This window comes from Oncorhynchus kisutch, linkage group LG18 (genome assembly GCF_002021735.2).
Source record: "Oncorhynchus kisutch isolate 150728-3 linkage group LG18, Okis_V2, whole genome shotgun sequence".
Lineage (NCBI taxonomy): Eukaryota > Metazoa > Chordata > Actinopteri > Salmoniformes > Salmonidae > Oncorhynchus > Oncorhynchus kisutch.
Genome location: NC_034191.2, coordinates 50,100,896 through 50,128,290, shown reverse-complemented (window position 1 = coordinate 50,128,290; position 27,395 = coordinate 50,100,896). Strand labels below are relative to the sequence as shown.

Genomic DNA, 27,395 nt, shown 5'->3' with positions numbered 1-27,395 from the left:
ATTTGTTATTCTCTGGCAAAAAAAAAGTATTTATATTTAAATGTCCTAGCGTAGTCAAAATGGCATTGAATGAGGGCAGTGGCTAGCAATCTCATGGAGTCCTTATCAAACAGCTTGGATTTTCTAGCCAAAAACTTAGACCTGGCATTAGCCTTCCCTAGCACTTCAGTGGCCATGCTCACAACTCCCAAGCTTCCATCAAGGATGCAACCCAGGTAGCTAACAGAGGTTTTAGTAGTCAGCACTTCACTCCCGAGCTCCAGTCTGATTTCAGAGGAACCTACACAATTTAGCTTTGGAGCCAAAATCAGTTTTACCTAAGTGCAGGCTTATTATTTTCGGGCGGCAGCGTAGCCTAGTGGTTAGAGTGTTGGACTAGTAACCGCAAAGGTTGCAGTGTTCAAATCCTGCTGTTCCTAGGCCGTCATTGAAAATAAGAATTTGTTCTTAACTGACTTGCCTAGTTAAATAAAGGTAAAATAAAAATATCTCCAAGCCATTTGCTAATGTTAGTCAGCTCTGTGCTAAGTATGCTCTCCAACATAGTTTTACTTTTATTAGTCACCAGAAGTGTAGAGTCCTCTGCATAAAGGAAAAGATGGCAAGAAAAAGCATCTTTCATATTGTTTTATATATAGTAAAAACAATAGAGGCCCAAGCACGCTCCTCTGCGGAATGCCACAACTCATTGATTTTGCCTGAGACAGTGAACCACTAACCTCTACTACTTACTCCCTAATAGGACTTTACCCAGCTTAGAGGGGTACTGCTTAACCCCAGTGCCTCCAGTTTGGAGATTAGGAGACAGTGGTTAACTGTATCAAAGGCCTTCTGTAGGTCAAGCAGTACCATTCCACACAGATTTCCCTCATCAATCTCTTTCCTGATGAAGTCAGTCAAGTGAAGTAGACATGAATCAGTGGAGTATGTTTTTCTAAAACCCGACTGAAAATCATACAGTAGACTTTGTTTGTTGACATATTCTTAACTTTGATCTTTGACTTTATCCCCTTCTTATACAGAGGTATAACTTTAGCTTGTTTCATGTCCCTGGGAAAGGTGCCTTGTTCAAGAGAGCGATATGTTTATGTTTATGTATCCAGGCCTGTGGCTTTGTAGCATTTAAACTCTGCTAGCATACTGGCTATTTTTGCTGTTTCTACCTTTGCAAAATAAAAAAAAGTTTGGCTGAACCCCTAACTCGGCCACAATATTTCTTGGCTTGGACGTTTCCATACAAACCAGAACTGAAACCAGAACAGTAGTACAAAAATAGTTGAATTCATTGGCAACCTCTGCTTTTTCATATACAGTATCATCTCCCCCCTGATGTTCAGTCCAATACTGTTTAGCTTGTTTTTGGTAGTACTACTACAATCTAGTTCCTTGAATGATTTCCAAAGCTTTTTAGGGTCATTTTGGTTCTCAATGATTTATCAGCAAAGTAACCCCTCTTCACTTCATCCATTCTGATATGTGCTTCATTTCTGTGATGTTTATGTAGGAGAAAATCAGGCTGCTCTTGGAATTCTTACATTTCTTTAAGGCCTTAGTCCTTGCTTGGATAGATTCTAGAATCTCATGATTAAACCAAGGGCTAGATCTCTGCTTTACTCTGACCTGTCTAATGGGACTATCCAGCACAGTCAATTTTACCCACTTGCTCCCTAAACATTGAGTCCTCTGATTCTAACAGTTTTTCCCTTTTAAAGTGATGCTAGAAAGGTTTTGTACAATTACAGCCAATAGTTTTGAAAGTAGCACTCATTTGTCAAAACCGGTATCCAAAAACCGTGCACAATTGTGTACGTCATCCATTTCGTATGATATGTTGCGCCCATGTTATGTCTCCTGCAATTCAAATTATATGTTACGAATTTGTAGGTGCTTAAGATCCCGTCCATCTCTTTAAGAATCTATCAGTTACAACAATCAAATTCAGTACAGCTGTGATTCTTCTCACATCACTGCACTGTAAAATGTGTAAACAAACCTGTAGCTTCAGATGCGGTCAAATATATTGGCACCCTTGCACTTTACAATGGAGCAGAATGTTCAGTTTTTTGTTTTCAAAACAGGTTGAAGGGATATTTTTACCCTGTAGGCACCTGCAGCTTACCACAGGTCAGAAAAATTACACAGTAAATGCAAAGCATTGCCTCCAACCAAATTAATTAGTATTTTGAAATCATGTTGTCCAGCCATACTTTAAAGTATTAAATCTCAATTTCAGTTTCGATTTTTTGTCTTGGTCCTGTGCAGTTGTAAATCAAACAAATACACGTGTAAACACGCAACAGCCCTTTTGACCGACAGAAGCCCCAAGATGCTAATTCTGACCTTTCTCGAAAGACAGACAGACAGAGATATAACAAATGCTCACCCACCGACCGTCAACCTGCTCTCTCCTCTCCTCTCCATACCTATCACATTCGCCACCATTCACTAGGTATATGAGATATATGATACAAATGTGTCAAACCATGTTTTTTTTCCCCCAGGCATGGATACTGTCAAACAAGGACAGTCAGTCTTCACAACCAATCATTTGTTTCTAAGCCATTTCCTGGTCCTTCATCTTCTCATGAACTAGGATGTTATTATTATTATATTACAGTATATTATTATCTCTTCCAAAGGAGAGGCCTCTCATACAGAAATTGTGATCTTAAACTAATAGTTTACTTCCGAGGGGGCATTGTACAACTCTTTGGGCTGTATAGTATGTCCCTTAAACCAAAAATAAGTAAAGAAGTGATCCAAGTAAAGGTTTGTGAGAAAGCTGACTCAACATGTTACATTGTTTCAAGCAGGCAGTCTTTCAGTTTACAACAGTAGGGCTTCCGGAGGGAGTTCGGAACACACACCGCCCTGGGTGTCATCTTTCATGTTTAACACTCATCCCTGCAATCCTCTCCTCCATTCCCTGCCCCAGATAGGCATTTTGTCTTCCTCCCTACCTGCAGTAGGAGAGCTGAGGGGCTGCATCCTATTCCCTACATAGTGCACTGGGCTCTGGACAACAGTAGCGCACTATATAAGTTATAGGGTGTCAATTTGGGATGCAACCCGAGGTGTCTGTTTTCACCAGCTGAGCGCAACAGAGGCTGCATCAAAGAGGGTAGATAAGTCCTTTGGAGGCCTAAGAACTCTCAATACTGTCTACAGGAGTGTTATGGGAGTGCTGCTGTAGCTACTGTAACAAGAGCACCCTATTCCCACAGTCTTCAGAGAAGTAGAGAGAATCAACAACCACGGAAGATCAACACTCACAGCGCAGCTGAGCAGCGGGTTTGAATTCCCCCTTATAACAACACTGAAAGCCTTTCTTCCTGAACACAGAGGCTATGTTCCAAACGGCACCCTATTCCCTATGTAGTGCCCATATGGCTGTGGTAGAAAGTAGTAGGCTATATAGGGAATAGGGTGACCCTTGTGAAAAACCACATGATTTCCCAAGAGAAATGTCCACGTTTTGCACATGTAACATTTTATTTCACGTGAAATTATGTGAAACCGTCTGGTTTTGAAACACTTCACATGATGATATTTCCGATTAAGTTGTGTGGATGTTTTTCACGAGTTTTCACAGGTGTTGCCCAGCAAACCAAAAAGTTGTCACACAGTTTTAAATCTAAATATTTTACATAAAGGATGACATTGTGTATGTTTATTCATACAGTAATTCTTACTCAACATGTCCTCCCCTTGAATGTGAACTCACAACCTCGTGGTTCACAGCATTCCGATCTCTTGCTGAGCCACCATGTCTGTGTCAATAACTGATTCCACCTGTATTACTACACTTTGGACTTCAAAGTAAAAGTCAGCACTAAGTGATCATGTCAATTATAATCACTTTTATTAATTAAAGAGGTTTACACTATTTTAGCTGAACAGCATACCGCCAACAGTACCATAAAACCTGTCGTACCATTTCATTTCTTCCCTTTAAAAAAAAGTTACATGTTTTCACATGTGACAATCGAACTCTCACATGTGGAATGACCTTTTAGTTTACATTTGAACATTTAATTAGCAGTTTTACATGTGGAAAACGTTGTCAAATGTCACGTGTAGTTTCATGGTGACACGTGTTGACATTTTATATCCCCATGTTGTCAAATTTATTTCACATGAGATCATGTTTTCACGTGCTCACGTGTTATCATATTAACTTCACATCAGATCACATGTGAAGTTCATGTGGTTTTTCTGAAAGGGAATCTTAAAGGTTTTTGAGTAAAGGTAATTATTACCCACAACTCAATAATTTCAGACAAAGTCCATTTAAAAAAAAAATGTAATTGGATAAATAACTAGCTATAAAACTTTAAGTGGAACAAATAGATTCTTCAAATGCCAAGTCCTATGAACGTATCATCAATACACGCAATTAAACTAATGAATACATCGTTTTTGACTACTCATTATTTTGGCAGACTTGAAATTAAAGCTCCTGAGGGTGTCTAGCTGTGGTTGAAAATACTCAGAGTTTCTCGTCTTTGCTCTACGTTGTATTAACTTTAATTGGCCTGAATTGGAAGGAACCTCATGCAAATAGTCAAATCTGGACCTGTGCCCATACTCACACCGTTTCTGTGAGGTGGAAACTTTGTTGGAGAGGCCGCAGCGAAAGCTTGAACTAAACCCCAAAAGGGAGAAGCATTGAGAAGAGAAAAACACCAAAAGTTTAACTTGCTTGTGATGGTGTATGAGAGGATGGAGAGGGGAGGACGGCTCATAGTAATCGCTGGAATGGAATTAATGTGTTAGGTACTGTTCCATTCCTTCCATTCCAGTCAATACAATGACCCTGCCCTCCAATCCAAAGTGACGTCATGGTGTGTGTGTGTGTGTGCGTCCGTCCGTCTCTGTGTGCAGTGACGCAGTGCACTCTCTGCATCATGGTGACTCACTGGGTATCTGCTGGATCCTGTGGACCACCACAAAGGCATCGGAGAGGCCCACTTTCACCGGGTGATTGACGGAGCTGATCTGGGCCACCTCCATTGGAATCTGGAAGAGAGAGAGGAGGGAGACGGACATCCATCACCAGCCACCAGACCTGTCTATCTGACTGAGCCCGCTGGGAGTAGGACCCAAACAGACCTTAACCAGACAGAGGCCTGACAGTTCCTGATGCTGATGGAGGGTTGTGGGAAATGTGTCCCAGATGGCACTATTCCCTACACCCTACAGGCTCTGGTCAAAAGTAGTGCACTATATAGGGAGTAGGTTGCCATTTGTGAAGCATCCTACAAACAATGGGACTTAATTTACTGGAAGGAACAAAGAGCTTGTTAAAATTGACTAATCTCCCAGGAAATCCATCAAAATGGAGGCGCAAATGAATAAGTCTGCAAAATAAGTCTGGCGGGCTCAAATTTGAGAATGTTGAGATCCTAGGAGAGAGACATTTATAGCGTGGTGAAAGTAGGTGAAATAAATAAGGGAAGTAAAAGCCACCGTGAGGGTTGTCTTTACATGGAGGTGGAGAAGTGGAGTGGAAGAGTGGAGTTAAATAGAAGTACTCCCTGATTGAAATGGAAGAGAGAAAAAAACATTTGAAAAAATACCTCTTTTGAAAGAGAACTTTTATGGGGCTTGTGATTATGATAGATGTATAACATATGTAATAATTGGATTTAATGGATTCCGTAATTGCGGCCTAACACATTTAGACATTTATCTGACAGAGAAGTCACTCTTGATTCCAACTCTCTTTCACTCAGTTCCTTTTTCTCCCTCTTCCCATTTTGACATTTTAAATCGGCACCGTCACAGTATCTAGTAAACATCATCTCTCTCGCATGCAGCGATGTTACAGTGATCCAAAACTTGAGACACGAGTTAGACTGTTTTTAACCATATTAAACATATGGAAGCAGAATGGGGAGAGGAAGTCATATTTTCAGAGGGAGCGTCAATAACGACGGCCATTAAATTGTCAGTCACGGTAGCGACACATCGTGCCCTGAGTGAAAACAGAGGTTGATGAGCACGGTGCTTTATTCATCAATTCAATCAAGGAGAGAATTAAATAAGTGCTCTGTCACCAAGAGAAAGTGAGGGTGAGGAAGGAGAGACAGAGATAGAGAGACCAAGAAAGAGGAACAGAAAGAGACAGAGAGAGAGAGAGAGAAGAGAGAGAGATAGAGCAGGGTGAGTGTGAAGAATTCCCTGCTTCTCACGAGATAGGTGTGACGCCATGTCACTCCTACACCCCTATGGGAGATACACGGAGAGATGAGCACTGAGAGTGAGAAAGAGATGGATAGAGGGAGAAGAGCAGCAAATAGAGAAAGTGAGTGGTAAATAAAGCCTAGAGAGGAACAGAGAGAGAGAGAGAGACTGACCTCTTTGTAGGCGAAGACAATCCTGCCGTCGCTGTGCAGTGTGGCCTGGAAGGTGAAGCTACCCAGGTTGTAGTTGTCTTGCAGGTGGACATGATCCCACTGGACCACCAGAGCAGTGCCTGAGAGAGAGGGACACGGTCACAACCATACAGAACTACACAGGGCTACACAGAACCACACTGAACCACACAAAACCACACGGGGCCTCACAGAACCACATAAAACTACACAGGGCCACATAAAACCACATAGATAGAACGAAACAGCGCCACACTGGACCATATAGAACCAGACTGAGAACCATTCCAGACCGCGTAGAACAACAGAGATCTGTTAGATAAAAATCAAGGAGACCAACGGCAGGGAAGGCTCCTTAAGTTTCAGACATTGATTGAGGCACCCAGGGTAGCCAAAATGAGTTGCGACGTGTGTCTTCCCTGTTACCATAGACTCTACAGGGAGATCAGTTTCACCTGTTCCAGTTTAGCAAAACTCCCTACAACATAACAGGCTGCTTCAAAGTATTTTTGAAGAATTAGGTGGAAGCTCACATGGAACTCATGGCACTGTACTGTACTAGCTACCCCCGGAGTGCAGGCCTCACGTTCATCTCTATGCTGTTTTGATTTAGTGTGGACTTCGGGGAGCCTTTGGACGTGAAAATGATGTCTTCATTCTCCTGTGCAACCAGCCAGTCATTTGGCCGGGAGCCAGAGCAATAAAGGTTTGTTAACACAAGTAATCAATTTTTCCTTCACACACCCAGAGCCCCTCTCTCCATCCAAAGTAAAGTGGAGATTTAGTTTCTCTGCTGACAGCTAGGAGTACCGGAGTCTAATGCTACAGGAAACCCCATAATAACCCACATCTGGCCTCCAGAAGGCTTCTGCATGGGGCTGATGCTGCAGGATTCGCAATGGCCTGGCGAGGGCATGGGGCTGGATGCTGGATGTAGAGAGGACAGGGACATGTCTGTGATTGTTACAGTAACTCCATCCAAAATGGAACCAAATTTCCTATATAGTGCACTATAGAGAGCGTGCTATGGAGTAGACTTGCATTGCTAGAGGTCCGCTCTATTTTGAAACAAATTTATATTTGTCTTAACCTCTCACAACCTATAACTTCAAACATTGTCTGGCAATATGACAAAGGGAAAAAGCACCAAAAAAGGGGGCGCTAAACAAGATCATTTGAATGAGATCATTTGAACGAGCCAATTTTAACATCGCTGACACACGAGGAGTTAGCTGAAGATGCTAGCTCCCACAGAACCTACTGGCTGCCATAAACTCACTAAGCAAGAAGGTGGACACAAGGTTGGCTGATATCTCAAAGAGTACTGGGAATTTGACTGAAACTGTGAAGGCAACTAAGGGCAGGGTGCATGAGGTTGAGCAGACAACAGTTGATCACTAGGCCAGGCTACAGGACAAAGAAACAGAGAAACAGTGCGCAACGTTCAAAAATGACGACAAAACCCTGAAAGCCCGATTGGAAATGCTTGAGTCGTATTCAAGACGCCAGACCATCCAAATATTTGGGATCCAGGAGGACACTGAGAAAGGGAAACCCACTGAATTTGTCTCGGAGCAGATACATCGCTGGGGAGTGAACACCATCTTGATCGACCGCGCGAGTGAACACCATCCTGATCGACCGCGCACACAGATCACAGGCAACGAAGCCAGCCAAGGGCGCGCATCCAAGGCCATTCATGTTACTGCTGCACTATCCCCAGACCAGGGATCTCATCCTCAAGCTGGCTGGGCAAAAGTTCCCCCTTAACTAGAGCCAGGGTGTCTTTCTACCCAGATTTTACCTTGGAGGTGAGGAACCAACGAAAAAGTATGATGAGTTACGCAACAAATGCAGAGCGGCCAACATCCAATATGGATTCCTCTTCCCAGCCCAGTTTAAGGTGACAGTCGAGGGATCAACACATATGTTTGACAACCCAAAAGAGGCCGATCTGTACTTGTCAAGCAAGCTCCCTGGCTGAGGATACAGAACGACTGTGTCAAATGGCTAAATGGCCAAATACAGGCCAGGAATGTGTTTGAATTGTCTTTTCGATCAGAAGATCAGAAATTTGATCTTATAATGATGGGTGATATGTTGTGGCTTATATAGCCTATCATGTTTTAGCGTCACTCACTCCCTAACGTGAGAGTTAAGTGTTATTTAATTTAGTTTATATGCTGAGAATCTATAGATGACGAGTTAGTTGAAGCTGTATGTCTAGACACCCTAAGGTTTGTGTGTTAGTCAAGGAGTGCTTCGTTTGGGGAAGTCATGGGATGGGGTCTGTGTTTTATGTTCACATTTATTAATACAGGTGGCATGACGAGCTCCTGCAAGGCGGGACGTTTTTCATTTTGGGCTTTGTATGACAGCAACAATTTGCTCTAAAATAAGAAATGCCACATCGTGACCGAGCACAGAGTAGACCTGGTGGAATAAAGATAGTCAGCTGGAACTGTAATGGCTTAGGGCATGTCGTGAAACGAGCTAAGATTTTTTCTCATCTTAAATCACTGGACGCTGACATAGTGCTTCTTCAAGAAACTCATATTAAACGCTCCGCTCAGGCCAAGCTACGAGTCGGCTGGATCGGTCAGACATACCAGTCTACCTTTGATGCAGAAGCGAGAGGGGTAGCAATCCTGATAAGGAAAAACACTCCTTTTGTTTACTTATCCTCGATTTCAGATCCTAATGGTTGGTGTATTATTGTTGTTACTGGATTCGAAACCAATAACCTTGGTCAATTTATATGGAGCCAACTTCGATGATCCATTCTTTTTTCAAAGGGTATTTAAGGCCATTTCAAATATCTCGGATACAACTCTTATTGTTGGAGATGACTTTAACTGTACGTTAGATCCTTTTTTAGATAAACAGCTATCAAGGTCACTTCAACAATCAAATGCCAGTGTCTGTCTAAATACATTGATGACAAACAACATTGTTGATATTTGGAAACTGACTCAGATAGGGATTATTCTTTATTTTCGTCAGTTCATAAATCATATTCCAGAATTGACTTTTTTGTTGGACTCCAAACTAATTTCAGCAGCTGCGTCGGTTACCTATCACCCTATTCTAATTACGGACCACTATCCTCTGTCCATGGTGCTGAAACTCGACACTATGTCTACAGGTCGGCGACCCGTGATGCTAAGACGCATACCTGTTGAAAGATGAGACTTTTTGTCAGTATTTGAAGGAACAGATTGCCTTTTTCCTCTGAGCTAACGACGCGGGGGATGTTGACGACTCCACCCTTTGGGAATCTCTAAAGGCTGTGATTAGAGGTTACATTCTTTCTTATACATCAGAGAGGAAGAAACGCACCAATACTAGGCTGGGAGAAATTGCAAGAGAGTTAGGGGAACAGGAGAACATTTTTAGGACGAATTCCTCGAATACAGTCCTTGAGAAGATCACAAAGTTGAAATATGAATACAATATCATCCTTTTGAAACAGGTGGGCTCTCACCTTGCTAGAACGCAACAAAGTTATGTTGAGCTTGGTGACAAAACACATAAATAATTAGCAAGACAGCTAAGGCATGTACAGGCATCTAGAGCTATTCACAGAATAAAAGACAAAAAGAAGGGTAAAATAGTAACAGATCCGCAGGATATTAATAAATGCTTTGCTTAGTTTTACTCAGAGCTATACCAATCAAAATGTGATGCCACTGATCCACAAACAGCAGCTGCTGCACTCAATGCTGGGATAACTTTAGAGGAAATTAACACATCGATAGCACAATTTCCAAACTGCAAGGCCCCTGGGCCCAATGTAATAGAATTCTATAAGAAGTACTGCGCCAGTCTAGCTTCACTTATGTTGCGAATGTTTAAACAATCCAAAGAAAATGCCAAACTCCCACAAACACTGTATGAGGCTACAATAGCACTGATCTTGAAAAAAGATAGAGATTCCATGGAGATGTCGTCTTATCGCCCCGTGTCGTTACTCCCCATAGAAAATAAGGTGTTGACAAAGATATTGGCAAACCGATTGAAAAAATATATTTCTCACATCATATACCCTGACCAGACAGGTTTTTATCCCGGGCCGACATATATACTACAATTTGAGACGCCTTTTCAATGTAATGTATCATGATCATAAAGTTGAGGCAGTGGTAATAGCTCTTGACGCAGAGAACAGATCAGATTGAGTGGAAGTATATGATGTCGGTTCTGGAGCATTTCGGGTTTGGAAAGGAATTTATTAATTGGATAAGAATTATTTCTGCACACCCACTGGCGTCCGTGGTAACCAATCAGGAAATGTCGCAGTCATTCCGCCTGTTCAAGGGCTGCCGACAGGGGTGCCCTATTTCGCCTGCTCTCTTCGCTATAGCCATGGAACCCCTTGCTACTCACATTCGTGCATGTGCCGATATAGCTTCTGTTAAAAAAGACACGCAGCACAAAATGTCCCTATTTGCAGACGATGTTGTTTTGTTTTTATCCCAGCCTAAAATGTCTACTCCCCCCTTACTTAACTTGATAAATACATTCGGCTCCTTCTCTGGCTACAAGTAAACTGGCAAAAAAAGCGAAATGATGCCGATATCACGGCCTGTGGATGTGTAATTTCTGCAATCTACCCCATTTAGAATGGTGATGGACAAGTTCACAAGCCTTGATATTGTAATGACAAGAGACCTTGATAAGCTATTGAAAGCAAATTGTGACTTAAAAATGAAACAGCTTTAACAAAATGTACATTTTTGGAAAAGTCACCAATCTTTTTGGTGGGTCGTATAAACGCTATTAAAATGTTTGTCCCTACCCAGGTTTCTTTACCTCTTCCAATGTCTACCCAATTTCATACCACATAGCTATTTTAAGAAACTGGATTCAATAGTAATTCCATTATTATGGGATAACAAGGCAGCCAGAATTTCAAAGAACCATTTATGCAAGTACAAGATAGAGGGGGGCTTTGGCCTTCCTCACTTCAAACTGTATTATTGGGCTGCTAATCTGAACATTGTGTCTTTCTGGAAGGAAAGTTTACCCTGGATGCGACAGAAGGATATGCCTTCATGGCTTTTGATTGAGCAGGCCTCCTGTCAACGTTCCTCACTCCCTGCACTCGTTAATAGTCCATCATAAGTGAAAAAAGACACTTATGACTCTAATCCAGTCATTTGTCATACTCTTAGGATCAGGAAACAGATTAGTTATTTTCTTAACTGTATACATTGACAGCCCGATTTGCATGAATCATGCTTTCCACCCTGCATTGGATGATATGGCATTTTCACAGTGGAGGGAGAAGGGGCCCACAACAATTGTTAATTTATACGTTGATAGTCAGTTAGCTTCATTTCAACAATTACAGGATAAGTTTAACATGCCAACAACACATTTTTCAGATACCTCCAAATCAGGAATTTCTTAAGGACACATATCCCACAGTGTGGCGGTAAGCCAAATAGCCTGATCCTTGTCAAACCCCATTCAAAGGGGTGAGTATTAATAAGGGCTTGTGAACAAGAACTTGGTTCAGAAATCTCAGATGAGGACTGGGTGGAAGCTCTCAGGAATATAAACCACAGTTCAGTGAATGCCAGACACAACCTTGTACAGTTTAAGGTGATACACAGTTTACACCGTACATTACTCAAAAGTAAAACTGCATAAAATATTCCCGGACACCTCACCACTGTGTGAGAGGTGCAAGCAGGATGAGGGGATGTTGACCCACTTATTTTGGACCTAAGTTACATGCTTACTGGGCTCTCATATTTGGTTACTTATCTAATGCCTTTAGGCTAATCTGAAAACAAGACTCCCTAAATTGTATCAGCATATGGATTGCGCAACCAGGGCTGGCAAAACCTTGGATCATTGCTATTCTAACTTCCGCGATGCATATAAGGACCTCCCCCGCTCTCCTTTCGGAAAAGCTGACCACGACTCCATTTTGTTGCTCCCTGCCTACAGACAGAAGCTAAAGAAGCTCCCGCACTGAGGTTTGTTCAACGCTGGTCCGACCAATCTGATTCCACGCTCCAAGACTGCTTCCATCACGTGGACTGGGATATGTTTCGTATTGCGTCAGACAACAACATTGACGAATACGCTGATTCGGTGAGCGAGTTCATTAGAACGTCCGTTGAAGATGTCGTTCCCATAGCAACAATTAAAACATTCCCAAACCAGAAACCGTGGATTGATGGCAGCATTCGCGTGAAACTGAAAGCGCGAACCACTGTCACTGTGGTGACCGGAAACATGACCGAATACAAACAGTGTAGCTATTCCCTCCGCAAGGCAATCAAACAAGCTAAGCGTTAGTGTAGAGACAAAGTAGAATCGGAATTCAATGGCTCAGACACAAGAGGTATGTGGCAGGGTCTACAGTCAATCACGGATTACAAAAAGAAAACCAGCCCAGTCACGGACCAGGATGTCTTGCTCCCAGGCAGACACTTTGAGGACAATACAGACGCTTTGAGGACAATACAGTGCTACTGACACGCCCCCAACCAAAACATGCAGACTCTCCTTCACTGCAGCCGAGGTGAGGAAAACATTTAAACGTGTTAACCCTCGCAAGGCTGCAGGCCCAGACGACATCCCCAGCCACGCCCTCAGAGCATGCGCAGACCAGCTGGCTGGTGTGTTTACGGACATATTCAATCAATCCCTATCCCAGTCTACTGTTCCCACATGCTTCAAGAGGGCCACCATTGTTCCTGTTCCCAAGAAAGCTAAGGTAACTGAGCTAAATGTCTACCGCCCCGTAGCACTCAATTCCATCATCATGAAGTGCTTTGAGAGACTAGTCAAGGACCATATCACCTCCACCCTACCTGACACCCTAGACCCACTCCAAATTGCTTACCGCCCAAATAGGTCCACAGACGATGCAATCTCAACCACACTGCACACTGCCCTAACCCATCTGGACAAGAGGAATACCTATGTGAGAATGCTGTTCATCGACTACAGCTCAGCATTTAACACCATAGTACCCTCCAAACTCGTCATCCAGCTCAAAACCCTGGGTCTCGACCCCGCCCTGTGCAACTGGGTACTGGACTTCCTGATGGGCCGCCCCCAGGTGGTGAGGGTAGGTAACAACATGGGGCCCCACAAGGGTGCGTTCTGAGCCCTCTCCTGTACTCCCAGTTCACCCACGACTGCGTGGCCACGCACGCCTCCAACTCAATCATCAAATTTGCAGACGATACAACAGTGGTAGGCTTGATTACCAACAACGACGAGACAGCCTACAGGGAGGAGGTGAGGGCCCTCGGAGTGTGGTGTCAGGAAAATAACCTCACACTCAACGTCAACAAAACTAAGGAGATGATTGTGGACTTCAGGAAACAGCAGGGGGAACACCCCACTATCCACATCGATGGAACAGTAGTGGAGAGGGTAGTAAGTTTTAAGTTCCTCGGCGTACACATCACAGACAAACTGAATTGGTCCACCCACACAGACAGCATCGTGAAGAAGGCGCAGCAGCGCCTCTTCAACCTCAGGAGGCTGAAGAAATTTGGCTTGTCACCAAAAGCACTCACCAATTTCTACAGATGCACAATCGAGAGCATCCTGTCGGGCTGTATCACCGCCTGGTACGGCAACTGCTCCGCCCACAACCGTAAGGCTCTCCAGAGGGTAGTGAGGTCTGCACAACGCATCACCGGGGGCAAACTACCTGCCCCCCAGTACCCCTACACCACCCAATGTCACAGGAAGGCCATAAAGATCATCAAGGACAGCAACCACCCGAGCCACTGCCTGTTCACCCCGCTATCATCCAGAAGGCGAGGTCAGTACAGGTGCATCAAAGCTGGGACCGAGAGACTGAAAAGCAGCTTCTATCTCAAGGCCATCAGACTGTTAAAAAGCCACCACTAACATTGAGTGGCTGCTGCCAACACACTGACTCAACTCCAGCCACTTTAATAATGGGGATTGATGGGAATTTATGTAAAATATATCACTAGCCACTTTAAACAATGCTACTTAATATAATGTTTACATACCCTACATTATTTATCTCATATGTATACGTATATACTGTACTCTATATCATCTACTGCATCTTTATGTAATACATGTATCACTAGCCACTTTAAACTATGCCACTTTGTTTACATACTCATCTCATATGTATATACTGTACTCGATACCATCTACTGCATCTTGCCTATGCCGCTCTGTACCATCACTCATTCATATATCTTTATGTACATATTCTTTATCCCTTTACACTTGTGTGTATAAGGTAGTAGTTTTGGAATTGTTAGAATTGTTAGATTACTCGTTGGTTATTACTGCATTGTCGGAACTAGAAGCACAAGCATTTCGCTACACTCGCATTAACATCTGCTAACTATGTGTATGTGACAAATACAATTTGATTTGATAAAGATATAGCCCCAGACCCATTGATCGCTCTGTTTGGTACAGCTGTACTCCACTCAATATTTATTTTAGGCTTAACTACACTGCTTGTAATGACTATATGTCGTCTTCTTATACATGTACCACCTAATAGTATTTTGTTTTATTTTGTGTATGTGTGAGTTAAGATTTGTTTTGTCCTCTAAATTGGCCATCCCATTCAACAGTACAATGAATGTCAATGATTGTATTGCTGTCTTTTTTTATATTGGAAGATAATAAACATATTATACAAAAAAAGAGAATGGCTCCTGGCTGTGTACAGGGGTCTGGGAATGCAACGCTACTCTCCTTTGACTATGTTTTGGATGGGGAGGCAGGGAGGGAGAGAGGGAGCATTTGAGGGGCAAATCAAGCAGTATAGAGATAGAGGTATAGGAAGATGGGAGGAGGGAAAGTAGTGGAGACTGGGGTGGCTATTCTTTAGTTGTCAACTGGCCATGCAAACTCCTGCCCTCCAGGACACCTACACCACCTGATGCGACAGGAAGGCCATAAAGATCATCAAGGACAACAACCGCCTGAGCCACTGCCTTCATCCCACTATCATCCAGAAGGCGAGGTCAGTACAGGTGCATCAAAGCTGGGACCGAGAGACTGAAAAACAGCTTCTATCTCAAGGCCATCAGACTGTTAAACAGCCATCAATAACAATGAGTGGCTGCTGCCAACATACTGACTCAAATCTCTAGCCACTTTAATAATTAAATTGGATGTAATAAATGTATCACTCGTCACTTTAAACAATGCCACTTTATATAATGTTTTCATACCCTACATTACTCATCTCATATGTACAGTATATACTGTACCATCTACTGCATCATCCCTATGCCATTCGGCCATCGCTCACCCATATATTTTTATGTACATATAATCTTATCCATTCCTTTACACTTGTGTATATAAGGTAGTTGTTGTGAAATTGTTAGATTACTTGTTAGATATTACTGCATGGTCGGAATTAGAAGCACAAGCATTTCGCTACACTCGTATTTGCTAATCATGTGTATGTGACCAATAAATTTTGATTTGAAAAATAACTATCTGAAAGCCAAGCCTCCAATCTGATAGGCTGCCACCTTTACAATATATTATTAAAAAGGTCAAAAATGTAACCCCTCCCATCACAAATAGTTTCAGGTTTGAACCTTTACACAGGGGTTCCTCAAAGACCCTTTTCAGAACTTGAAAGGTTCCGCCGGTGTGGCAACCCAAAAGGTTCTTGCCGGCACCTTGATAAATAGTTATTAAAGTGAGAGAGGCAGACTTTCCCTCCTCCAAGTTGTGGAGCGTCCCAAATGGCACCCTATTCCCTGTGTAGTGAACATGAAGGGAAAAAAAGCAGGTCAAAAGCAACACACTTTATAGGGAATAGGGTGTCATTTCAGATGCAACTAGGCAGTCGCTATGGAGGGATAAATTTAACATAGTTGAATCAAGTTTTAATTGGATGTACATGTGAGGCAGTGAGGCTGAGGTCAGGGATGCCAACTGGTTAAGGCCCAAAAAGGTAACAAACATTTTTGGCACGGAAACCCGGGAAAAAAACTTTGTGAAGTGAAGGAAAATATGCTTCTCTTCAGAGAATAACAAGTACATAACACACATTTAAAAATGGTGTTCTGAGGTCGGTGGGAGTTTGGGCTCTTTGGTCTGGGTTTAAGGTTTATCGTGATATGTACAGTTATGTAGAACAATTTTATGGTTCTTTATATATCCTTTATGGAGAAGGTTCTATAAAGGAACCTTTCTCAATCTGAAAGGTTCTTTGTAGATCTTTCTGAAGAACCATACAGGGTTTTTGATTCTGGTCAGACATATTATATTGCTCAAAGGTGTTATTATTGTGTTAACTGGCACATTTAATCAAGTGAGCTATCTCTGGAACATCTGGGGGTCCCTGAGAATTGAGAACTACTGACTGCTTCAGTCAACCGTTCTCAGTTGACAAGGCCATGCGTAAGTCTTTCACAAGACACTTTCACTGGCCATAGTCAGATACTGTAAGATACTGTAAGATATATAGTGGCATAACACAACACATTAGATACATTGGAATGACAAAGGTTTGTGCGCAAACCACGCCCCAAAAATATTCTACATTTTGTGAACTGTAAAGAACCATTGAAGAGCTCCAGTGATGGCTCCACATACAGTAGAACCTTCACCCTTTTGAACAATTTAGGAGCAGACACATATATTTTGGGAGCACAATGAAATTTTGTTTCATATAATAGCATTCACAGCTTTCAATAATTTTTACATTCATGGTCTGTTAACATATATGTTAGATTATACAGAAAATTGGTTGTAAACCTGTAAAAACTGTATTTATAATTATATGACCATTTAAATTGACAAATTCTTTTACACAATTTCTAATATATCACATGCCTAACTTTTAATTTCCTGCATAAGTAAAATCAGGATTAGGCCTCTACTGTCATTCATCCCAATTAAATGGCAACCTATTCCCTATCAGTGTCTGTGTCCCTCTATAAAAAAAATGCTGGGTTAAAAACAACCCCGTGCTGGGTATATAATGGACAGAACACATGTTGGGTTATTTTGACCCAGCCAATTGGGTTGTTTTCATTGAAGACTGGAGGCGTGGCTTAGTATGGGATAGTTATTTTTGGTCACGTGAGAGTAAATGTCATTATATTTCATCTGTTCTGTCTGGCTGTCTCTACACTTCTGCTTTCAGAATACAAAGATCGCATAGAAAAGACAGGTGGAGACACACAAAAGTTGCATAGTGGTGTCACAACGTCTGCCGAGGTCGGTCCCTCTCCTTATTCGGGCGGCGTTCGGCGGTTGACGTCACCTGTCTTCTAGCCATCGCCGATCCATCTTTCATTTTCCATTTGTTTTGTCTTGTTTTCCCGCACACCTGGTTTGCATTCCCTCATTACTCATCTTGCATATAATCCTCTGTTTCCCCCCATGTCTGTGTGTGGAATTGTTATGTGTAAATGTATGTGTACTCCAGGCTGGTTTGCGCTGGGTTATTGTAAACAGTGTGTGTTTAGTTTTCTAACCCGTGTGTTCTTTGTTCGCGTCAATAAAGGGCTCCGTTTGCTACGCATTTCTGTTCTCCTGCGCCTGACTTCCCTGCCGCCAGTTACGCACTCCTTTACAGAATTCCACACCCGAATTATGGAGTCAGCAGGAGCAGGTACCCCTGGTAGCGGAGTCGAGGAGCTGCTTCACATCTCGGCGCCGCCATGGACCGCATCGACCGGGTCGTCCAGACGATGGACCGCAGGGAGAGACAGGGAGTCCCTCCAGCGCCCCCACCAGCACAACAGGGGTCTCCACTACTCACCCCCTCCGCACCTGGTTCCAGTGGGATTCGTCTCGCACTTCCCAGGGAGTACGATGGGACGGCCGCACTCTGCCAGGGTTTCCTGCTGCAGCTGGATTTATACCTGGCGACCGTTTACCCGGCTCCCTCGGGCCGTGAGAGGGTGTCCGCCCTCGTCTCGTGCCTTTCGGGGAAAGCTCTGGAGTGGGCCAACGCTGTGTGGGGAGATGGAGATATGGTGCTGGACCACTTCGAGGATTTCATCCGCCGCTTCCGGGCCATCTTCAACCGCACGCCCGAGGGTAGAGAGTCTCTTCCACCTGAGGCAGGGGACGAGGAGCGCCCAGGAGTTCGCGTTTGACTTTCGGACCCTGGCCGCCAGCGCTGGATGGAACGACGGGGCCCTGATCGACCACTATCGCTGCAGTTTGCGCGAGGACGTTCATCGGGAGTTGGCATGCAGAGACACCACCCTCACATTTGACCAGCTGGTGGATCTGTCCATTCGGCTGGATAACCTGCTGGCTAACCTGCTCCCCAGCACCACTGCTCCGATAACATTGAGCTGGGGGGGTACGGACCTCACAGGGTAACACCACGATCCTGGTCCGGGTCGGGTCAGAGAGGTGTGGGGGGCTGCCTTAATCAACAGCCATGTCATCAGTGCCCAGGGAACAGTGGTTTAACTGCCTTACTCAGGGAGAGAACGATTATTGTCAGCTCGAGGATTTGATGCAGCAATCTTTTGGTTACTGGCCCAAAGCTCTTACGCGGCTACCTGCCGCCATGTACAGTTGAAGACGGAAGTTTGCATACACCTTAGCCAAATACATTTAAGCTCAGTTTTTCACAATTCCTGACATTTAATCCCAGTAAATATTCCCTGTTTTAGGTTAGTTAGGATAACCACGTTATTTTAAGAATAATAGTAAAGAGAATGATTTATTTAAGCTTTTATTTCTTACATCACATTCCCAGTGGGTCAGAAGTTTACATACACTCAATTAGTATTTGGTAGCATTGCCTTTAAATTATTTAATTTGGGTCAAACATTTCGGGTAGCCTTCCACAACATTTCCACAATAAGTTGAGTGAATTTTGGCCCATTCTTGCTGACAGAAATGGTGTAAATGAGTTAGGTTTGTAGGCCTCCTTGCTCGTGCACACTTTTTCAGTTCAGCCCACAAATGTTCTATAGGATTGAGGTCAGGGCTTTGTGATGGCCACTCCAATACCTTGACTTTGTTGTCCTTAAGCCATTTTGCCACAACTTTGGAAGTATGCTTGGGTTCATTGTCCATTTGGAAGATCCATTTGCGACCAAGCTTTAACTTCCTGATTGATGTCTTGAGATGTTGATTCAATATATCCACATAATTGTCCCACCTTATGATGCCATCTATTTTGTGGAGTGCACCAGTCCCTCCTGCAGCAAAGCACCCCCACAACATGATGCTGCCACCCCCGTGCTTCACAGTTGGGATGGTGTTCTTTGGCTTGCAATCCTTCCACTTTATCCTCCAAACATAATGATGGTCATTATGGCCAAATAGTTATATTTTTGTTTCATCAGACCAGTGGACATTTCTCCAAAAAGTACAATCTTTGTCCCCATGTGCAGTTGCAAACCGTAGTCTGGCTTTTTTTTTTGCAGTTTCTTCTTCCTTGCTGAGCGGCCTTTCAGGTTATGTCGATATTGGACTCGTTTTACTGTGGATATAGATACTTTTGAACCTGTTCACTCCAGCATCTTCACAAGTTCCTTTGCTGTTGTTCTGGGATTGATTTGTACTTTTCGCACCAAAGTACATTCATCTCTAGAAGACAGAACGAGTCTCCTTCCTGAGCGGTATGACGGATGCGTGGTCCAATGGTGTTTGTACTTGCGTACTATTGTTTGTACAGATGAACGTGGTACCTTCAGGCATTTGGAAATTGCTCCCAAGGATGAACCAGACTTGTGGAGGTCTACCATTTTTGGCTGATTTTCCCATGATGTCAAGCAAAGAGGCACTGAGTTTGAAGGTAGGCCTTGAAATACATCCACAGGTACACCTCCAATTGACTCAAATTATGTCAATTAGCCTATCAGAAGCTTCTAAAGCCATCATTTTCTGGAATTTTCCAAGCTGTTTAAAGGCAGAGTCAATTTAGTGTATTTTTAACTTCTGACCCACTAGAATTGTGATAAGAGAAATATTCTGTCTGTAAACAATTGTTGGAAAAATTACTTGTGTCAAGCACAAAGTTGATGTCCTAACCGACTTGCCAAAACAATAGTTTGTTAACAAGAAATGTGTGGAGTGGTTGAAAACGAGTTTTAATGACTCCAACCTAAGTGTATGTAAACTTCCAACTTCAACTGTAGATGCATGATGTGTTCGGAATTCCATGATACAAAATCTGCATGAACTGTCAAGTCTAGACACGGCCTTGTATTGTTTTCACATATTAAGGTTGGGCACTGAAGTATATGAAAGCCACACCCCTAATAGGCCTTGCCTCGTGAAAATAACATATGTATTACATTAAAAAAGACCCAGCTGCTGGGTCAACCCAGCATGAAAACCAGCATGGTTAAATTAAGCCACGTTTGAAAAATCTGTTTATTTTCAGGACGCATTGGCCTATTGAGGGCATGGCTTTAAGATGGTTATTTTTGGCCACCTGTGAGAGTAAATGTCATTGTTGTTCATCATGTTAAGTTTGCACACTGCAAATTCCAATGTCCTTCTATATTTTTGCACATGACATATTTCAATGTACATTTTATAACATTATTTAAGCATTATAACAAAGTGGTGACTCTTGCAACATTAGGATATGGCTTTTATGATGCTTACACACTTGTGTAAGCATCATAAAATCTACACAAGTGTCTGTGCTCAACCTTAACATGCGATAATAATACAACAGAACATGAACCGGAAAAACATTTGCGCTTACAGGTGGCCAAAAATAACTAGCCATGCCCCTACTAAGCCACGCTTCCAGTCTTCTATTCTTACCCGGTGGGTCATTGCTCAATAAGCCAGAATTAATAACCCAACAACCCAATTTAGTGACCTAACTGGCTGGATTAAAATAACCCAACATGTGTTCTGTCCAATATTTACCCATATTGGGTTGTTTTTAACGCGGCATTTGTTTGAGTGTAACGGCACCCTATTCCCTAAATAGTGGACTTCTTTTGACCAAGTCTCAAAGGGCTCTTGATTTGAATATGTTTTTTTGGTTGCTACAATATGAAGAAAGACAGAAAAGACATTGAATGCCATGTGGGGCGGCAGGGTAGCCTAGTGGTTAGAGCGTTGGACTAGCAGCCGAAAGGTTGCAAGTTCAAGTCCCCGAGCTGACATGGTACAAATCTGTCGTTCTGCCCCTGAACAGGCAGTTAACCCACTGTTCCTAGGCCCTCATTGTAAATAAGAATTTGTTCTTAACTGCCTAGTTAAATAAAGGTCAAATAAATCAAATAAAAATGTACCGTTGTCGAAGTAGATGACGGTTGAGTTCCTGGAGACACTAGGGTCAAAGTTGGCCATGAGAGGGGCGATGTACTGGGTGGCCGTCAGCATTCTGTGGACCACGTCCCCTGTGTAGATGAACCCTGAGTGAGGGGGAAACATACAGCAGATATTACTCATTAAATACAATAGGCGCCACAACAATCCGCATGTCCATGTCATGTTCCCAGGCTAAGCTTCCTTCTCTGTCTGACACTCAAACCATACACACACACACGCACATACAGTACAAACACTAACAATTACTCTCACGGTTAGAGCGTTGGCCCAGTAACCAAAAGGTCACCAGTTTCGAACTGAGCAAGGCATATAACCCTAATTGCTCCAGGGTTCGCTGTGGATAATGGCAGAGTCTGGATGTGGTCCCACTCTCCACGGGTGTCTCAGGGAGAGTGGGGATATGCCAAAAACACATTTCCAATTCACATGTGAAAAAGGACAAATATAAGCAAAATGTTTGAAGTCCCTTGCAAAATCTTTTCAACCTCCTGAGGGAGAAGAGGCACTGTTGCGCATTCTTCACGACTGTGTGCGCGTGTGTGGCCCATTTTAAGTTGTATATTTCAGTGATCCAATACGGAATATAGTACACTTATCTTAATTTGGTTGTAATCTAGAGGTTAGAAAAAATATCTAGATCCTCTATGAGGCTGTGGAGGGATCCAAGTTATGGATTTAAAAGAAAACATGAATCATCAGGTTACAGTATCATCATATCACTTATTGTCTTCTTTTTCTTCACTCTGCGGTCCAACTCCCAAACTGTCTCAATTTGTTTTTCTTTTTTTCTATCGTGTTATTGACTGTACGTTTGTTTATTCCATGTGTAAGTCTGTGTTGTTGTTTGTGTCGCTCTGCTTTGCTTTATCCTGGCCAGGTCACAGTTGTAAATTAGAACTTGTTCTCAACTGGCCTACTGGTTAAATAAAGGTGAAATATATATCTATTTTTTAAATTGGGTTGATGGAGATTGTGGAGGCTAGGTCATCTGATGCAGCACTTCGTCACTCTTCCTTCTTTGTCAAACAGCCCTTAAACAGCCTAGAGGTGTGTTGAGTCATTGTTCTGTTGAAAAACAAATGATAGTCCCACTAAGCGCAAACCAGATAGGATGGATCGCTGCAGATTGCTGTGGTAGACATGCTGGTAAATTGTGCATTGAATTCTAAATAAATCACAGACAGTTTCACCAGCAAAACACCCCCACACCATCACGCCTCCTCCTCCATGCTTCACGGTTGGAACCACAAATGCGGAGATCATCCGTTCACCTACTCTGCGTCTCACAAAGACACAGTGGTTGGAACCAAAAATCTAAAATTTGGACTCATCAGACAAAAGGACAGACTTCCACCAGTCTAATGCCCATTAGGCATGTTTCTTGGCACAAGTAAGTATCTTCTTCTTATTGGTGTCCTTTAGTACAGTAGATGTGACTTTGCAGTAATTCGACCACGAAGGCCTGATTCAACTCCTCTGAACAGTTGATGTTAAGATATGTCTGTTACTTAAACTCTGAAGAATTTATTTGGGCTGCAATTTCTGAGGATGGTAATTCTAATGAACTTATCCTCTGCAGCAGAGGTGATTGGGGTCTTCCTTTCCTGTGGCGGTCCTCATGAGAGCCAGTTTCATCATAGTGCTTGATGGTTTTTGCAACTGCACTTGAAGAAACTTTAAAAGTTCTTGACATTTTCCGTATTGACTGACCTTTAAAGTAAAGACGGACTGTGGTTTCTCTTTGCTTTTTGAGCTGGTCTTGTTATAATATGAACTTCGTCTTTTACAAAATAGGGCTATCTTCTGTATACCATCCCTACCTTGTCACAACACAACTGATTGGCTCATACACATTAAGTATAGAAATTCCACAAATTAATTTAACAAGGCACACCTGTTAATTGAAATGCATTCCAGGTGAAGCTGGTTGAGAGAATGCCAAGAGTTTGCAAAGCTGTAATCAAGGTAAAGAGTGGCTACTTTGAAGGATCTCAAATATCTTAACCAGGGTTCCCGAGTGGCGCAGTGGTCTAAGGCACTGCATCTCAGTGCTAGAGGTGTCACCACGTCCCTGGTTCGAATCCATTACATCTGGCTGTGATTGGGAGTCCCATAGGGTGGTGCACAATTGGCCCAGTGTTGTCCTGGTTTGGATGGGGTAGACTATCATTGTAAATAAGAATTTGTTCTTCACTGACTTGCTTAGGTAATTAACGGTTACAAAATGTGTTTAAAACTTATTTAGCTACTACATGATACATGATTTCCTCTAAAGCCACATTTAAACTTTTCCCATATAATAAGGGGATTTGCTGTACCCATGTTAAGTCAGTTATAAATTCCTCTGTCCTAGTTAAAAGCAAGTTATCATCCAATAGGCCTTGATTACATTTCCAACAACCTCACCCACGTGGAAATTCAGTAAGAGTAATGTATATGCCAATTATGCAATTTATGTGTCCTTACAAACAGCATTAACGATAAATATATACAGTATGTCTGCTGAGCACACCATACTCAATCAACACAAAGTAGACCTGCATAATTTACTGCTTATCAGCCAGTTGCCATTGTTATTAATGTACCCCTGTGAAACAAAAAGTCCTGGCTATTCATCTTAAGGAAATATTCTTTACATAGAGGGGTACATTAACATTGATGATGCCAGAAACAAACAAAAAATTAAATTCTGCGACAGAGAGGTATAGCAAAGTCAGCTGCTGTGAAGATGCATTAAATAAATCAAAATGGCTGCATGTCCTCATCTTCCCTAACAGCGATTTGAGACTGAAACTTTGACAGTAAAAACCACAGAGAAAGATAGCTAAAAAAAGCATTCTTAAAAGGTCACACGTAGCTGCAGTCATTTCACCGCCACTTTGTGTCATCATGTGTCTTCAACAACGGCTGTAAAAAAATAAAAAATACATCACGAGAAAGGCCAAGAGCACAGTCCCTCCCAGTGAGGAATCAATTCTGTTCTTAAGGACCTCACATTCAAGTGTAGACCCCACTCAGTACAGTGGGTGTGTGTATATCTGTGTGCCCCCACCAGTGCAGTCAGCAGAACTCAGAACTGGGGAGATATGGGAGAACAGGAGGATAGAAGTAGGAGAGGAGCAGGGGGGTGGGGGGGGGGGGTTGAGTCTACCTGGCCATGGAGGAGGGGATGATAGGAGGTGGATGAGGTGAGGAGGAGGAGGAGTTGAGTCTATCTGGTCATGGAGGAGGGGAGGATGAGAGGTATTGAAGGAGGAGAAGAAGGGGAGGAGGAGTAGGAGGAGGGGAAGTTGAGTCTACCTGGCCTGTGTTTGTCTCCAGTTGGCATACCTGTGGGACTACTAGGTAAACATGGATGAGGGTGGGTGAGAGAGAGAGAGCCAGACATTCAAGGAAAGGAGAGAGAGGAGATTGAGAGGGGAGGGGGGATATAGTAGTCTACCTAGCCTTATCCTTTCATCTAACTGCTCTTGAATGATTGCTTTCTCTCTCTTTCTCTTTCTCTCCCTCTCTCTCTCACACAACACACTGGGGGAGTTTGACACCAAATGATTTAACTCCGACTCAATCGTTGCATTCCATCAGCTCTAGTGTTTACACAACAGCAGCCCAAATATGTACCTTATCTAACTTTCCTTTTCCATGCCACACCTTGTTTCCCCCATCTTTCTCTCTTTTCTTTATTTCTATCTAGAAACAGCACATAGGGGCCCAGACTATGAAGTACAGTGCAGGCCTGCATCATAACCACACAATGACCATCAGGGACACACACAAACATGCACACTTTCACGCACACACACACACACGCCTCTATGTTAAATGCTGTAAAGCTGTTAGGAGACTTTTGGCTCTGTGCCTGCTTCTCTGGGTAAATGAGAGAGACTTTTCTAACAATCTATTGCGAACAGAAAAACAGCCACCCGACAGCCACCCGACAGTCAGTCTCTCAATACGCTTAAGAACAGACACCCAGAAAGAGAGCCATTCAATAGGGAAGCGGGATACCTAGTCAGTTGTGCAACTGAGTGCATTCAACTGAAATATGTCTTCCTGCATTTAACCCAACCACCTTTGAATCAGAGAGGTGCAGGGGGGCAGCTTTGATGGACATCATTGGTACCCAGGGGGAAGTTGTTATGGGGGTTAACTGCCTTGCTCAAGGGCAGAACCACAGATATTTCCACCGTGCTAACTCTGGAATTTGAACACTCAACCTTCTGGGTACTGTCCCAACGCTCTAACCGCTAGGCTTTCTGGCAGGCAAACTTGTTATGGCCATCACTTTAAGGAGGGGGACTGGACAGTAGATGATGAACGATTCAGCCAGGACAATTGGTAGCCGAATGAAAAAGCTAAAAAGAGGGAGTGTGAGAGACGGAGAAGGCAGAGAGAGAGAGAGGCGGAGAGAGCGGGATAGAGGGTGAGAAAGAGAAAGAGAAAGAACAAGAAAGAAAGAGAGAGTAAGTGAGAGATGGAGAGACAGACACGGAGACAATGCCAAATAGAGAGGGTGTAGAGGTGAAACAAGGAGATTGTTCCATTTTCAGCCCTGTTTATATATTCTGGTATCAGGGAGTACTGTTCTGTATATACTGGAGGAATCATTACCACAACCTCTTGACCAGCCGTTCTACTTTATTGGACATTCTGTCCAAACAAGCTAGTTGTTTCTCCATACTGAGCCTATGTTAGTTCTGGCTAGATTTAAGAATTTAAAACAGCTGTCTGGAACAGCGAGCAGCCAGGATAGAAGGAACACATGCACACAGATACGCACACACGTATATGTCCGTCACAAACATCTGCAGTGTATCTGGCCATTATCTTGGCTTATCTCCAAACAGCGGCAGAGAAAACCACCTCTTCAATTAAGATAGAGGCTGTCCTCATTGTCCCTGTGTAGTGACAGGGGCTTATGACACGCATAGAGAAGGCCAGACAGGAAGAGAGGAGAAACAACTGGTCTCACTACTGTCTCCCCACTGGGCACATACTGGTTGAATCAACATTGTTTCCACATCATTTCAATGAAATTACCTTGAACCAATGTGGAATAGACGTTGAATTGATGTCTGAGCCCAGTGGGTGCATACTGAGTGACCACCTTGTGTCTTTTTCCTTCCTCTGTTTGCCTGTCAGTGTGCATGTGGGTGTGACTGGAAGAGGATTTAATTAAGTGTGTGTGTGTGTGTGTGTGTGTGCATGCGTGCGTGTGCGTATGTGTTTACTATCTGCCTTGTTGTTCCACTGCATCCCACACACTCCTCTGGGGCTTCTCTGACGAGCATCTACATCAGCCCTGTGGCATCCCCATGAAACAAAGTATTTAACCAAAATGTGCCTGGAGAAAAACAGAGACGACAAGCCTAATACTTGTGCACAGAGGAATCTGGGGTGAGGGTGAAATGTGTGTGTATCCGTATGGGCTGTTTATGTCAGGGGTGCTGTCCTAGTAAAGACACCACACAGCTGCATTTCTACCATGGCTCTCTCTGGCAGCTGGGGTTACAGAGGGATCAGATCGCATATCACCACTCTGCTTGTGTCTCAAATGACACCCTATTCCCTATATGGTGTGCTACCTTTGACCAGAGCCCATAGAGCTCTGGTCAAAAGTAGTGCACTATATAGGAAATAGGGTGACATTTGGAACCCATATTCTGACAGAATATGTCGTTACCGCTACAACCTCCAACCGCCAGACGCTGCTCAACGCTTGGCCCTGACAGCACCAGCAACACT

At 43.2% G+C, this 27,395-nt stretch overlaps 1 protein-coding gene across 1 annotated transcript in view; it reads right to left on the bottom strand.

Annotated features, from left to right (window-relative positions):
• LOC109908777 (plexin domain-containing protein 2-like) overlaps positions 1-27,395 on the bottom strand; it is a 171,908-nt gene that overhangs the window by 61,018 nt on the left and 83,495 nt on the right. The window contains exons 5-7 of the mRNA XM_020507469.2: positions 21,611-21,733; positions 6,360-6,478; positions 4,920-5,019 (exon numbers count right to left, since the gene is read on the bottom strand). Of these exons, the coding sequence (XP_020363058.1) occupies positions 4,920-5,019; positions 6,360-6,478; positions 21,611-21,733 (342 nt within the window). The remainder of the gene's footprint in view (positions 1-4,919; positions 5,020-6,359; positions 6,479-21,610; positions 21,734-27,395) is intronic.